A 15,776-nucleotide genomic window follows, 5' to 3' on the forward strand; every position below is an offset into this window, starting at 1 on the left:
ATTGCACATCATATACAGAGTGATATTTGGGAAGATGGGATTTGGAGAAGGTAAAGGAAAACTGATAAACCTTGTACTATTTATTTGCTCATATGTAACTCTAATGTTCTCTGTCAGATCCTGGCAAAGCTCTGTGACATTTTGCATACTGATTCTCTGACAGAAGTTTTACAGTGGCTACTTCATGCAAGTTCAAAAGGTGCGATTAAAATACACATTTTAAAACACCGAGCTCAATTTATTGTCAGAAACTGGAAATATGCCAATATCTGAAGTTTTGTACGTTGGGTTTGCAAAGATAATGTTGCAGTACTATTTCCGCAATGTTTCAGTATAAGGTAATTGCTGTTCTGCATATCCAGCTGCATGCATGTGGGTCATTCAATGAACCCAAAATTCAGTATGCCTTAAATTGAACTCATTTGGGTGACATGAAACACTCGTGTCCAAGGGAGGTGTTATTCTCAGCTAGAGTTGGTTTGTGCTCCTCCAGAGACCACACACCCAGCGGCCTCCCTGAGCACATCCTCTGACCTGTTGTTAACTCTGAACACAAAGCTTCTTTCTTTCCTTTGGTAAGGAGAACAGTAGAACAGTAGAACAGCTACCCAACCTGCAACAGCTCTTCCAGTTGCCCAGCAAAACCATCAACTCAGTCATCTCCTAACCTCTTTTGGGCCCTTCCTGTCCTGTTTCATGAAAACACATGCCATTCCCAATCGAGACACTGATAAGTGGCAGAGAGCAGCTATCTTCAAATGTAGCTGGTCATCCTACTGACTGAGGCAAAATCTCTGCAGTGGACTTGAGAATTTGCAGTTCTGACAAGTTCCCAGGTGTTGCTGATAATGCTGGTCTCAGGACCACTCTTTGAGAATCACTGCACTGATCAATGCTAGGAAGTACCAATGTGTGAGGAACAGTCTAATGTTTTAAAGTAGGAAGCATTTTGGAAATATTACCTTGCTCCAGGAATTCAACACTACTTTTTAGGCAATTGAAAAGTGCTTAGAGGCAATGGGTCTTTAGTTGTCTTCCAATTATTTTTCCTTTTTAAGAATGTAACATTTAATAAACTATACAAGTAATAAATCCTTATTGTTGGGAGAAAAAACAGATGAACCAGAAAGAAAAAAAGAGACGAGACAGAACAGAAATAATCAATAAAATCACCACAGACATCACTTAAGTGAATACTTTGGTGTATATCTTCCTAGATATGCTTGTAACTATTTATTACCTATTAGTCTGTATTTTAACAGAATCATATTGTACTTCTTATTTTTGTATAGGTATCCTTATATCTTTGGTGGCAGCCTGTAAGACTGGCTACTGTACTCAATATTTTAAAACTATTCCACTGCTATTCAGGGACAAGTGCCTCAGTGAGTTAACTACTCTGGGCACTCTACAGTATCACAGGTCAACAGAAACCATGTTAAAATGAACCAACTTTTCTGCAGAAGTCTTTACTCCCACATAGGTAACTATCCAGAAAATAGATGACCAGTCTTTCATATTCAGGAGCTGGATAATCTTGTGTTTCTAGCCAAAATGACAATTGCAACCTTCACTCCTCCCACCCTTTTTTATCTTTTAAAACAGAAAAAGAATGGGTCTCAGCTTTGATTCATTCTGAGCTTGCTGAGATAAACCTGTTGACTCATCACAGAAGAAACACCTCAATGGAACCAGCACCAGAGACTGGGAAACCAACCACAGTTAAATCACCACCCACAGTTAAATTGCCCCAAAATGTACTTGTAAAATCAAAAGTGCTGACCAGAGATACAGAAGGGCATCAACCAACCAGGTAATTAGATATAATGGCCTCCTAGAGGGAGGGCCTATGGTATATGAAGATTTTGAATTATCTTGTTATTTACCTTTCAAAATGTTAAACAGGAGGTTCTAAAGCTCCACTTTATTCAGTAAATGACTGCAATATATATTTGCTTTCATTTTCATATATGTAATATAAGAATTGTTCTCAATTCTATTGTTTAGAACATTTTGGCAGAAACTATATCTTTCTTATCTGGTAACCTTTCTTTTTAAGAAAAATTATTTTTCCACTAAGGGAAAAGCAAGAATGGCTACCTAGAAACCTAAGATAATAAAGGTTTTTATAGTTTAACTAAAAATAGATGCAATTAAGGAAATCAAAATTGTATTGTTACAGTTAGTGTATATTTTGTTAAATGTGTATCACACAGGTTTCACTTTTTTGTGTAGAACAATGCAAGATTAAAATAAATTGCTTCACTTAATTTTCTCTAATTTACTCCTGGGGCCCCCTAGAGAGAAAAATAACTACTAAAATAATTGAAATTACTGAAGGAGAAATTTTTCTTAAATGCTGTAATTTCAATAACAGAAGAAAAATATATATTTATGTAGAATCATGGTGAAAGAATGTATGGTAGGATATTATTTAAGCTTGGAGAGAAAATCTTGTTGCTTTACAATTAAAAATTGAGTAAAGCTTAAAGTTAGAGGAAAAACACACTTTTGAAAATATAAATACGTCAATTTAAAAAGCATTAAGACAAAAAAATTATATTGCTAATTGTCGCTATCTTAAAGTTTCCATAAAATCTGAAACTGGAAGATAGTAAGGTAATCTCTACCTTAATATATGATACAATAGTTAGATATTTACTCAAAGTAAGAAGAAGTTTTCATTGGGAAGTAAATTTAGCACTGTATGCATTAAAAAAAAAACAAAGAATTGGGGTAGCATATTTAAGATACACACACACTGAACTTATTGATGACAGTGTAGTCTATAGAAAATACTTTTTCGTATCTGTGAAACTCACTTTTTTCTTTCTCCAACTGATCTAGAGTGTCAAGTCAAGGATCTGCAGAAAGCAAGGAAGTACCAAAAGGTTAAGTACAGTTTTTGGTAGCTACTGAGTTGGTATAAAGAAACCAGTAAGTACTAATGACCTAGAGAACAGATTTTAAGGATCAGTGCTTTTAAAAAAACAGAAAAATACAATAGTAATTTCCAGATCAACTCTTGTGAGAGTATCTGCTGACTTTCTCATAAAGATAAATTTACCTTTGTTTTGAAAGGCAAAGTGCCTGATCAGGGACAGACATTCTTTGAGAAGCAAGTCAGCAGGACAACAGGAACTATAGGTTTGGTTATAGCAAGTCAGTGAAAAGGGAAACCCTGCATTGACCTAACAAAAGGATAATGATCTCAGAGTTTTGGTTCTTCAGAGCTTAGTGGAGCTAAATAATTTCACTGGAAACAAAGTCAACCAGAGAGAAGGGCAAAATGGCAATCAGCCACAAGCAGGTGACCTACGAGACAGCAAAAATACAATAGAAAAGAGCAGTTTTGTGTCCCACCAGAAGCCCAGCTCCAGTCTATAGGGGCACCAGGGAGAATCAAGAATTGTGGAAAGTCCTACCTTGGTCCAAAATAGCCCAAACAAAGTATCCTTGTAGGTTTGGCAGTTTCTAGGTTTAAAACAAGCAGAGCACTCATGACTACAGAGCAACAACTATGAAGCGTATCTACAAGCTTTATACAAAAATCTGTCTTGTCATTTCTACAAGTTCCCTTTACACCAGGAATGATATATAGTCAATTAGAGCTCACTGGGGTCACCCTAGACCCCAGCAAGTTCCACTGTGATTAACCAAACCCAAAAGAGGCACTATCTGCTAACAGCCAATAGTAAGTATAGTTTAAAAATTACAAAGTACTCCCCTACTTAGACCCCAAGAACAGCCTATTGTTTCTGGCCTCTCCTACCAAACTCCTCATCCTGGGACTATAACATCATGACAGTGATGGTTTCTATTATTCAACTTGATGTCTTACCTGTAAGGCCCACACATATTTTATCATTTATATATCTGGAACTTTTTTGTATAAGAATTCCCCAGTCATGCCCCTTTCTCTCCATTGTTGATATTCAGCATCTCCTTACATCCCTATTCCTGCTTGGGTGCAACTATGTAGGTCTTATGAGCACAATTAACTTGTTTTAGCCTGCTTGTCTCTTCTTTTGTTGCATCTATCAGGACCATAGATCTTCCTTCTTTCTCTCACTGTCCCATTCTCACCCATCACTCTTACCCATAACCAACTCTATATCATTGCAATCAAAATCATGTTTACTTTTGAGAGTGAAGGAACATATCCTGCATGTTACAGAACAAATAACTCATTAAAGATGAGCAAGTGGTTAAAAAAAAAAAGGAATATATTATTTTATGAGTTTTGGGTGTATCTGATTTTCTGACTTACCTAAACTTCACATAGTTTTTTGTAGATAATTTACTACTAAAACATGGAGAAGCTGTATTCAATGTCTTGATTATGGTCTTATTTAGATTTTTTCTCTATTTCAGAGGCTGAGCACAAGCCTCCATCATTTATAAGAAGAAATAATATGAAAATACCTGTTGCAGAATATTTCAGCAAACCAAAGTCTCCTCCCAGGCCTAACACTCAGGAAAGTGGATCAGCAAAACCAGTGTCAGCAAGGAGTATACAAGAATACAACCTCTGTCCCCAAAGAGCAGGTTATCCTTCAACATACCGAAGGTAGAAGTTCTAGACTGGGTGAATTCTTTCATGAATATGAGCTTACCATTTACATCATCGAATTATTTTTCAAATGTATATTTTTGGTATTGAGGAATCAAGTGGTCCTCTTTATGGTAGCACATGTAAATCTAAAAATACATGTATGTAATGCTACAAATAAATATTACTGGAAATGATGTTTCCATTTGTAGTTAATACTATGTGTAAAAGAAATATGTTTATTTATATACTATGTTTCCAGTCTTGCACTATTAGTACATGAGCATACAGCCCTGATACTAGAAAAATCATCCATAATCAGAATTAGGCAGTTACACTTTGACATCTACCCCAAACTCTGTTGGAGGAAACAAAACACAAAGAACAAAAAACAAAACACCACCATCACCACAAAAACAAACAACAAACAAACAAAAACCCAACAACAGAATTTTAACATGTGAGATGATTTTTATCATCTGGTGTCTCACTGTTGTTGAACTATTATGAAAAAATGCTCCCCTCCCCTCCAAAAAGAACACATATACAAATTATTTCTAACTCATGAGCTAGAAAGAAACTAGTTTTCAGTCAGTACTAATGGTGGATATTAACATTTCATATTGAATTTTTTGTATTTTTAAAAGAAACCACTCTTGGGCCACAAATATGATTCTTTGAGCATGTTGCTGCAGTCTACCTACCAATAAGTCAATCCTTTATTTAGAATGTTCACGCTGATGTTCATCAGAGAAACTATAAATTCAGTGTGTGGTGTGTGTATGTGCACGCATGTCTATGTATATGTTAAATTTTAATGATAACACACTGAGTGTCAGGAATCATTCTAAACACTTTAGGTATAATAATTTTCACAAAAACTATTTGAGGTAACTACTCTTATTTTTCTCATTATTTAAAATAAGAAAGTTGAGGCACAGATTTGAACTCATTGTGATGGGGTAAGTTGTAACAAATGCTATCATTCAAATACAATTATTTCCCACATGAGAGTCTACAGTGTATATTTCAAAGATGATTTTGCTTTACCTGGTGATTTAGAGGCCCAGAATCCTTCTACCTTGTGGCTCGACCATCACCTAAAGCTCCATTGTCAACTGTACCATGCTGGCAAAAGAAAAAATCAGAGTAAAGTATTAGTTTCCTATTGCTGATGTAACAAATTACCACAAACTTTGTGACTTAATGAAACACAAATGTATTCTGTCACAATTCTGTAGGCAGAGATCTGAAATGGGTCTTACTGGGCTAAAACCAAGGTGTGGCAGGACTGCATGCCTTTCCTAGGCTCTAGGGAACTATTTGTTTCCTTACCTGTTCCATTTTCTGGAGGCTATCTACACTCCTTGCTTCATGGTTCTCTTTCATCTTCAAAGTCAGCAATGGTCAGTCAAGTTGTTCTCATAACAAATCACTCTGATGCTGATTCTGCCTCCATCTTCCACTTTTGGACCTTTGTGATTGCATCGGGTCTGTTATCCAGCTTATCCAAGATAATCTCCTTCATTTAAGGTCAGCTGATTAGCAAATTAATTCTGTCTTTAACCTTAAATTCCCCCTTACCATGTAACTTAACATATTCAAAGGTTCTGGGAATTAGGGTCTTTGAAAGGGACATTATTATGCCTTCCACAACGAGGATATATCTGCTTAAAGTCTTGGCCTTGAAATGGTAAATATCACTTATAGTTACACTACATGGTTGAGAATTAGTATAACTGAAAGGGAAACTGATTAAAAACTCTTGAGTGGGAATCGTATTCCAATTACAGCTATGCTCTATGTTAACAAAAATTAGCTTTTGGTGGACAACTTTCTCCAACACAAAAATTTCATGGCTGGCTCAAGGTATGGCTAGAATCTATGTGCTTAAGCACTAGGTGCTACTGACACATAACAAGATTATGCTCAACTCACAAAATTAATGAAGTGCGCTCTTTCTCGCTTTTCTGTTATGAAGATGTTACAATGGCATTGCGAATTCTTTTTCCTTAAAAATTTGCTAACATTCATCTATCAGACTGCATAGGTTTTGTGTTTTGGGGGGTCGTAGCTTTTTGACAATTTTATTTCTTCTGTGGTAACTGGTCTATTTATATTTTCTGTATTTTTGGAGAGAAGGATCAATTTGGGAACTTCATGTTCTCCCAGAAAATTATCCATTTCATCCAGGTTTCCAAGTTTATTTTCATAGAATTGAGATTTACCTCATAATTCATCTAAATTTGTTTATTCCGCAATCTCATTTTTATGTATTTGTAATTTTTTTCTTGATCCAGTTAGCTAATTACTTTCACATTTTGCTACCGTTTTCAAAAAACATCAGATCTTGGATTTATTCTTATGTCCAACAATTTTCCTATTTCTATTTTGTATCTCTTTCCAGTTTTTAAGTTCCATTTTTTCTTTTTATTTCTTTAGGTTCATTATTGTTCTAATGCCTTGAGTCAAATCTTCTTAATATGTTTATATTCAGTCATTCTCATTTATTAGCATAATATTTTAAAGCGATGAATTTTCCTCTAATCACAGCTTTAGCTAGATCTATAGATCTGATATGTAGTGTTTTTATTATCTCTATTTTCAAAATATTACATAATTTCAGATTTGTTCTCCTCTTTTATATAATAAGTTCTTGAGAAAAAATTTTTTTTTTTTTTTTCTTTTTCGAGACGGAGTCTCGCTCTGTTGCCCAGGCTGGAGTGCAGAGGCCAGATCTCAGCTCACTGCAAGCCCCGCCTCCCGGGTTTACGCCATTCTCCTGCCTCAGCCTCCCAAGTAGCTGGGATTACAGGCGCCCACCACCTTGCCCGGCTCATTTTTTGTATTTTTTAGTAGAGACGGGGTTTCACTGTGTTAGCCAGGATGGTCTCGGCCTCCCAAAGTGCTAGGATTACAGGCTTGAGCCACCGTGCCCGGCCGAGAAAAAAATTTTAAAAGTGAGGCTTTCATCCCATCTCACCAAGTTTATTTTTCAGTTTAACGTACTGTTATCAGAGGAGTTGCCTATATTGTTACTTTTGGAAAATTTTCCTTGTGGTCTAATATAGTTACTTTTATGAATATGAGTTGCACTATTGTTTTTTCAGCCTACAAAATTTGATATCACTATCTGTATTAATTATAGCATGTACATTTTCCACATATTCATCTTTTGTCTACTTACGTTGTCATAGGTTGAGAAATACGAGTTAAAGATTCCTTACACTGATGTATTGTTTCATTTAATTCCCAAAGGCTCTCAATGACTTCAAATACTGTGTTACCTGATACACAGATAAGGACTGCATTCTTGACAATTATAACATGCCCTTCTCCTTTTCTTTATTTGTAATGTGTTGGACCTTATCCAATGTTAAGATTGTGACTTGTGACTTCATTTTATAGCCTGGTATGTCTTTTTCTATTTTTTATTTTCAATATTGCTGAGTAGCTTTAAATACAGCATGTATTTCTTTTTTAAATCCAATCTGGGAGATTTTTGGATCATTTAAATTTGCTGATAGGACATACAGATTTTGTTGTGTGATTGTATCTTATGTTAGCATTGTTTTTGTTGCTTTTATAAATGTTTCACTAAATGATCTGTAATTTCCTTGTTTTGTTTAGTGAGTGTTCATTTGGTAACTTAGAAAGTTTACATTTTAAAAATCTTACCTAAGCCTGGGTTCCTCAGAAAGCATAGCCTGAAACAAAAGCCTATACGTTATTACCATTTTAGGGCAGGCAATGTCAAAAAGACTGACAAACAAGGGAAATGAGGCAAGAAATGAGAAAGCCAATAGAATTGTTAGCTACTGCTTGACAATTGTTTGCTCAAGCCCTAAGAGAGAGAGTAAATGGAGTAACATTTCCATTTTACATATAAAAACACTGAGACCTAACAAAGGTTGAATAACTCATCCAAAGTCTCACAACAGTGGCAGTGGCAAAATTTATGCTTAGTCCAATTCCCTACTGTTTCCACTGATTCTGTCAATATACCACCTTTTGATTTTGTCACTGCTTCTCTTCTTCACATTTATTAGATGACTACTGTTTGTCTGGTAATGAGACAGGGAAACAGAGATAAATACCCGCATGCTAACTGAAATCAAAGTTTAATGACTACTATATGCCTTTACTGCCCTTAATCTGAATCCCTGCCATTCTCTTTTCTATTTTTCTTTATCTCATTTTACACCTGTTGTCTGTATACTTTCTCAGGGCTCTATAGACAATTCTTGCCTTTTATCTACATCATTTCTGTGACCTTTTCTGTCTATAAAGTGAAATAGTATGTCCTTTTGCTTTATAATTGCCAGTAACTGGTGGATTTCATCATTGTTCATTCACCTCCCAAAAGATGTTTATTCAGTAGAATTACTTTCTTTTCTCGTTTTTGGTTTTTCCACTCTGAGCATTTTCAAATGCTATAATGTCAACAGCACCAATCTCTGGAGAATCAGAATGAAGCATGGTTCTTCTCTTAAGAATGAGCTTGCTTTATGATGACTGTAGGTTATTAAAGAAATTAAATGTGAGGAAATTCTATATTTCCACAGACATATTTTTTGATGCATTTATTTAGGTAGTTTAATTCTTTACCTTTATTATGTTCTAACACAAGTAACTTTAATATTTACTTAAGTTTTAACAGATAACCTAAATAAACCAAAACAATGTTGAGAGAAAAGGATACATTAAAATGAGCAAAAAGCTTAATATTTTTAAAACCAAAATTTTAAATACCTCAGAAACTAGTTATATCAAAAGAGGTAGTAATCTTTGCCTTCTTTTCGCCTTCTTGCCACCAACATCCTAGATAAGATATAGGCTTGTAGTGGGTAGAATTGTGTCCCCCAAAAGATATGTCAAATCCTAACACATGGCACCCTGTAAATGTGACCTTAATTTGGAGACAGTATCTTTGCAGATGTAGTCAAGATGAGGTCATGTTGGATCATGGTGAACTCTAATCCAATGCTGGTCTCCCTAGAAAAAGAGTTTGGACACGGATACAAACATAGAAAACAGGGTAGAAGACCACTTGACAACAAAAACTGAGATTGGAGTCAAGCCACCATAGGCTAAGGAACAGCAGGGATTGCTGGCAACCACCAAAAGCCAGGAAGAGGTTAGGAAGTATTCTTTCCTAGGGCCTATGGAGGAAGCATGGCACTGGGACATTGTGAGTCTAGACATTTAGTTTCTGGAACTGTTAAGACAATAAATTTCTGTTGTTTAAAGCCACCCACTTTGTGGTAATTTGTTATAGTACATCTAGGAAACTGATACAGAGTTTTTTATAATTAATAAAAATTAAACTTTTATTTGGAATGATTTTCCCCCACCTTTCATAATTAAACAGTGCCCTATTTTACATTACATAATTTAAGTAAAAGGCATAATATTTCATGCTAATAAACCACATTTACTCAGAAAAACATGAACCTTTGAAAAAATACAACTTAAGACATAAGCTTTGTTATTTTAAAATTGTAGGGCTTGTCTTTACTTACATATCTTGCCTATAGACCTCACCTTAAAATAGGTAACTATAATAGATTACTAAGAAGTAAGTAACAAAAATAGACAGTAAATATCAGTACTAAATCCAATAAACTTTCTGTGTGTGTATATATGTTAGTATGTAACATATATAGTATATTACACATTTTTAAAATACAACTTTTATATATGAAAAAGAAGACAAAAGAACAGCAACTCATTTTACCCAAACTCAATGAAGGCTACTGAAATCTTTTAGCCATGACAGAGACCATTTTACCTTAAACATTTAACTGCATATACAATTACTGATAGGAAACTAAAACAGCTCCCTTTTACACTATTATTTTTTGCTAACATTCCCATACAAATGTTTAGTTAAGGATTTTTGTACTTAATAAAATTCAAATTGTTCTTAGGGTGTTCAACACAACCATTCAAGTAATACAATAAGTATTCAGTATTACAGAATAATAAAGCATTTCAGTATTATTCAAGTAATACAGATATATGGCAAATCAATCATGTTATCATCAACTAATACTGAGAACCATACATGATGAGGACAGATGTAAATATATTTACATGCATATTTTCACATGTGTATTTGATTTATAGAAACATACATTAGTATGCATATTCTTATAGGAGAGGAGGCAGATGCACATATAAACTTTATTCATCTTAAGAGCCAACAAATTAAAAATATATATGGAAAAAAAAAACCACAGCTGCTAAAAGCTGTTCCATTTTAAATGCAGGTAAAGACAAAATTGATCTTTCAATAGCAACAGCCTTACAAAATAATTTAGTCTGCAAAATTCAATTTTATAATTGAAGTAACTTATCACCATTGTAAGAATTAAGAAAATGCATTAAAGAGATTCTCAACTCTTCAGTAATTACTTCAGAACCATAAAAAGGCATCACAAAGAAGGAACAGATATGCGTTCCATAGTCCAAAAGAAATGAACTAAGTCTATCAAACTGATACTTCTTCCTAAAATAACTACATTTCTTTCAAGTAACTAAGTTAAACATAAAAGCTACAAATAGGGGGTAACCTACCATACACAACATTCTGATAGACTGACAGTATATTTATGAATATGTGCCCTCACAGATACGTAGGCAATAGATCATAAAGATGTTGATGTGACTATAAAATTAAAAAACTGAAAGCTCAGAAGGCACATTCTAAAGAATATGAAAATATATTAATAAAGTAAAATTATCTAGAAACTACTATTTGAGGCTTTAAAAACAAACAAAAATACACATTTAAATCTTCTTATTCTAAATCAAAAATATTTTCCTACAAAGTTTTTTTTTTTTTTTTTTTTGAGACGGAGTCTCGCTCTGTCGCCCAGGCTGGAGTGCAGTGAGTGCAGTGGCCGGATCTCAGCTCACTGCAAGCTCCGCCTCCCGGGTTCACACCATTCTCCTGCCTCAGCCTCCCGAGTAGCTGGGACTACAGGCGCCCGCCACCTCGCCCGGCTAGTTTTTTGTATTTTTTAGTAGAGATGGGGTTTCACTGTGTTAGCCAGGATGGTCTCGATCTCCTGACCTCGTGATCCGCCCATCTCGGCCTCCCAAAGTGCTGGGATTACAGGCTTGAGCCACCGCGCCCGGCTTTCCTACAAAGTTTAAAGGGCTTTTTAATTATTATTTAGGTCCAAAAAAAAGTTTTTAAAATTCACAACAGAATTAACAGAAAATAAAATGTTCTTCCAATTTCAATATTCTATACAGCACCTCGCTTTCTCCTAATTTTTCCTTAAACTAAAAGGAAACCAGGTAACATCACTGTGGCAGAGAGTTCACTGTAGATTCGGTGTGATTTTCCTTATCCTGCTTTTCTTCACGTGGTGAATCTAGTTCATTTCTGCTGTATTCCTCCTCACTGGAATCACTGTCCGATTCACACTCCTCCATCCTGACAGACTGACTGTCATGAGAAGCACTTTCACAGGTTTTGTCTGTGGGAACAGCTCCTTTCCGTTGGGGCAAGATAGTAAAAAATGCTTCTTGCCAGTCTCTTGTTTCTAGGTATTCCAGAATAATCTCAAACACTGCAATAAAGACAAACTCCATACATTTCTTAGCCAAGTTCATCACAATGCTGCACAATGTCTTTTAAAATACATTATCTTTGTGTTAAGAGTGCTAGTTTGTCCTAATAACTACTTTGTTCTTATCTCTTCTTTCTATTGTCTGTCAAGCCCAATTTGCCCCAAGTACTCAAGCCTGTTACCTCTTATCTAGCTTTTTCTCAGTTCAGTTCTTAAGCACTCAGAAATTTACCAGTATCCCATGTCAATTATAATCAATAAAGACCTTTTCAGTTTCTCTCCTACTCTTTTTTAGCCCCTTCACGTCTTTATCCTTTACATGCTAACAACCTAGTTAGCATTCATTTAACTTTCTTCATGTTTCCTGTAAAGAGCCACTCATGCCAGGAGCTCCTTGCCTGCTTTTTTTATTTTGTTTTTCTTTTCCCATTGGTTGTAGTAGACAGTATCAATATTGTCTGCAGGGTACTCACATCAGCATACTGCTGAAGGGCAAACCTGAATTACTTTGTGGAAAAAGTAATTTCCACTACATATCAAAGGTTTGAGAGGCAATTCATTTGTTGAATCAATAATTTCATTTTTATAACTCTCTAGAACCTGCTATATAGAAAGTATTTAGTGTATAAGAAGTTTAATAAGTAGTTGTGTATTGACTAAAAACTCGGCTTAAAATTTTTTTAAAGCAAAGTCAAGGCAAAGACAGGTACAAGAATGGATATGTTATTTGCAACAGCAAAAAGAAAAAAACACAATTCAACCATAGCAGAATGGTTAAATTATTGTATATTCAAATGATGGACTATTACATAGCTATTAACAATAAGTTTTTAAATTAATTAATTTATTTGAGACAAGGTCTCACTCTGTCACCCAAATTGGAGTGCAGTGGCACAACCATGGCTCACTGCAGCCTCCACCTCCTGAGCTCAGGTGATCCTCCCATCTTGTCCTCCTGAATAGCTAGGACTACAAGTACCCACCATCACGCCCAGCTAATTTTTGTGTTTTTTGTAGAGATGAAGTTTCCTCAGGTTGTCCAGGCTGTTTTCAAACTCCTGGGCTTAAGCGATCTGCCTGTCTCGGTCTCCCAAAGTGCTAGGATTAGGATTACAGGCGTGAGCTACCGTGCCTGGCTACCATTAACAATCATTCAATGACATGAAAAAATAAAGTCATAAAGGAGAGAAAATATCCCAGATTTATAACACTGTACGTAATATACTAAAAATCCAATTATGTAATAAATAATAATATATATACATAGGAAAAGAACTAGAAGTCAACACCAAAAAGTTAATACCAAGTATTTCTGTGTAGTAAGACATAGCTAATTTTTTAACACTTTCGTACATTTTCAAAATTTTCTAATACGCATTCTCTTACTTAAACAAATTATAAATGATTACGCTTTACAATTTTGTCTCCAGGAAGGTGTAATACTTTCTACCTGTTCAAATATTAAATGCAATATTCTTTCTCACAATGTTCGCTCAGGTATATTTTCAGTTTATCCCTTATAGCTTACCATGATTAACTGCCAAAACTTTTCGACTATTCATCTTCACAAAATTTCCAAGCGGGAGCTGTGCATGATTGATTCCATAATCTGATGCTTGTTTATATGTGAGTCCCTAAAACAAAGACACTATGACTTCGACAAGAACATTAACTTATTTAAAGTTTCTGTAATAGTATAAATAATTTTTAGATAAGATTTATAGTTCAGAGACTATTACCTGAATGGGGGGTATGTGCGTGTTTTACTGTTCATTTGGAAACATTCTCTTGAAAATAAGTATAGTCAATGTGCAGAACATTTGTTTTAAGCTCCTCAAGTTACAAATGAGGAAACCAAAGACATGCTTCCTGCCCAGTTACAAAGCTCCTCAGCAGCAGAACCACAAAAAAAATCTGGCTCACATGTCTCCTGATTCAAATAACCTTTCCCCATTCTACCCTGCCTTTATCTCAGTTTTAAATACAGTCAGTCCTGCACTGCATAACGAAGTCTCAGGCAACGACAGATTTCATTTACAGTGGCAGTCCCATAAGATTATAATGGAACTAAAACATTCCTGTCACCTAGTGACTTTGGAGCTGTTGGAACATCATACTGTAACACATGACTCATGTGTTTGTGGTCATGCTGGCAGAAACAAACCTTCTGCTAGTCACATAAAAGTACAGCACATACAATTATGTACAGTACATAATACACGACAATGATAATAAATAATTATGTTACCTGTTACGTATTTACTATACTTTTTATCGTTAGAGTGTACTCCTCCTACTCCTAAAAAAAAATAATAATTACATATAAAACAGCCTCAGGCAGGTCCTTCAGGAGGCATTCCAGAAGAAGGCACTGTTATCACAGCTCCATGCATGTCATTACCCCTAAAGACCTTTCAGTGGACCAAGATATAAAATTAGAAGACAGTGATTTTGATGATCCTGACTCTATGTAGGCCTAGGCTAATGTGTGTGTTTGTGTCTTAGTTTTTAACAAAAAAGTTTAAAAAGTTAAAAAATAAAGAGGAAATTTTTTTTTAAATTTTAAAAAGTTAAAAAATTAAGAATAGAAAGAGGCCTATGGAATAAGGATATATGAAGAAAATATTTTTGTACAGCTGTATAATGTTTATGCTTTAAACTAAATGTTATTACAAAAGAGTCCAAAAGTTTAAAAAATTAAGTTTATAAAGTAAAAATGTTACAGTAAGCTAAGGTTAATTCATTATTGAAGAAAAATTTTTAAATAAATTTAGTGTAGAGTAAGTGTACAGTATTTATAAAGTCTACAGTAGTGTACAGTAATATCCAGGTCTTCACACTTATTTGCCACTCACTGACTCACCTAGAGCAACGTGTAGTTGTGCAAGCAGCACTCATGGTAAGTGCTCTATACATGTATACCACACATAATCTGTACTTTTAAAATCTTTTATATCATCTATGTTTAAATATGTTTAGAAACACAAAGACCATTATGTTACAGTTGTCTACACTATTCAGTATAGTAACATTCTGTATAGATTTGTAGTCTAGGAGCAATAGGCTATGCCATACAGCCTATGTGTAGTAGGCTATACCATCTAGTAAGTACCGTCCGTAAGTACACTTTATAATACTGATATCGCTTAATGATGTAATTCTCAGAACATATTCCCATTGTTAAGCAACATACGACTGTACTTAAACTGAATTCCTATAGAATCACCATCATTCTTCCCATAAATGTAAAAAAAAAATTAAATTTCCAATAACACTACTTTGCACAAATGGCAAAGACAAGTTAAATGAAAACTTGAATTGAGAAATTTTAAATAACTGACTATAAGTTTTATTTTTCCCTGTCAATAAAAAAATACAGAATATGAATTTCATCTCTTCTCAAAATTAGAATCTTTGAAGCCTATGTCTAACCAGAACTGAAATGGTCAAAAAACAGAGTACAGGAGAAAGAAAAGCTCAATTTCTCAACTGATGGTTTGTATTGAGTCAATGTTTCACAGTTTTGCCAAGAGCTAAAGTAACTTATAAATAACTGACTATAAGTTTTATTTTTCCCTGTCAATAAAAAAATACAGAATATGAATTTCATCTCTTCTCAAAATTAGAATCTTTGAAGCCTA

General features: G+C 34.6%; 2 protein-coding genes across 4 annotated transcripts in view; one reads left to right on the top strand and one right to left on the bottom strand.

Moving 5' to 3' along the window:
- LOC105512660 (chromosome unknown open reading frame, human C4orf17) overlaps positions 1–4,768 on the top strand; it is a 39,070-nt gene extending 34,302 nt beyond the window's left edge. The window contains exons 6-9 of the mRNA XM_011943185.1: positions 118–199; positions 1,606–1,813; positions 2,848–2,891; positions 4,375–4,768. Of these exons, the coding sequence (XP_011798575.1) occupies positions 118–199; positions 1,606–1,813; positions 2,848–2,891; positions 4,375–4,574 (534 nt within the window). The 3' untranslated portion in view covers positions 4,575–4,768. The remainder of the gene's footprint in view (positions 1–117; positions 200–1,605; positions 1,814–2,847; positions 2,892–4,374) is intronic.
- A 6,940-nt stretch (positions 4,769–11,708) lies between these two features.
- TRMT10A (tRNA methyltransferase 10 homolog A (S. cerevisiae)) overlaps positions 11,709–15,776 on the bottom strand; it is a 14,909-nt gene continuing 10,841 nt past the window's right edge. For all 3 annotated transcript variants that reach the window (XM_011943187.1, XM_011943188.1, XM_011943186.1), the window contains exons 7-8: positions 13,664–13,769; positions 11,709–12,135 (exon numbers count right to left, since the gene is read on the bottom strand). In XM_011943187.1, coding sequence (XP_011798577.1) covers positions 11,867–12,135; positions 13,664–13,769 — 375 coding nt within the window. In that variant the 3' untranslated portion in view covers positions 11,709–11,866. The remainder of the gene's footprint in view (positions 12,136–13,663; positions 13,770–15,776) is intronic.

Source organism: Colobus angolensis, unplaced genomic scaffold, assembly GCF_000951035.1.
Source record: "Colobus angolensis palliatus isolate OR3802 unplaced genomic scaffold, Cang.pa_1.0 Scaffold217, whole genome shotgun sequence".
Taxonomy (NCBI): domain Eukaryota; kingdom Metazoa; phylum Chordata; class Mammalia; order Primates; family Cercopithecidae; genus Colobus; species Colobus angolensis.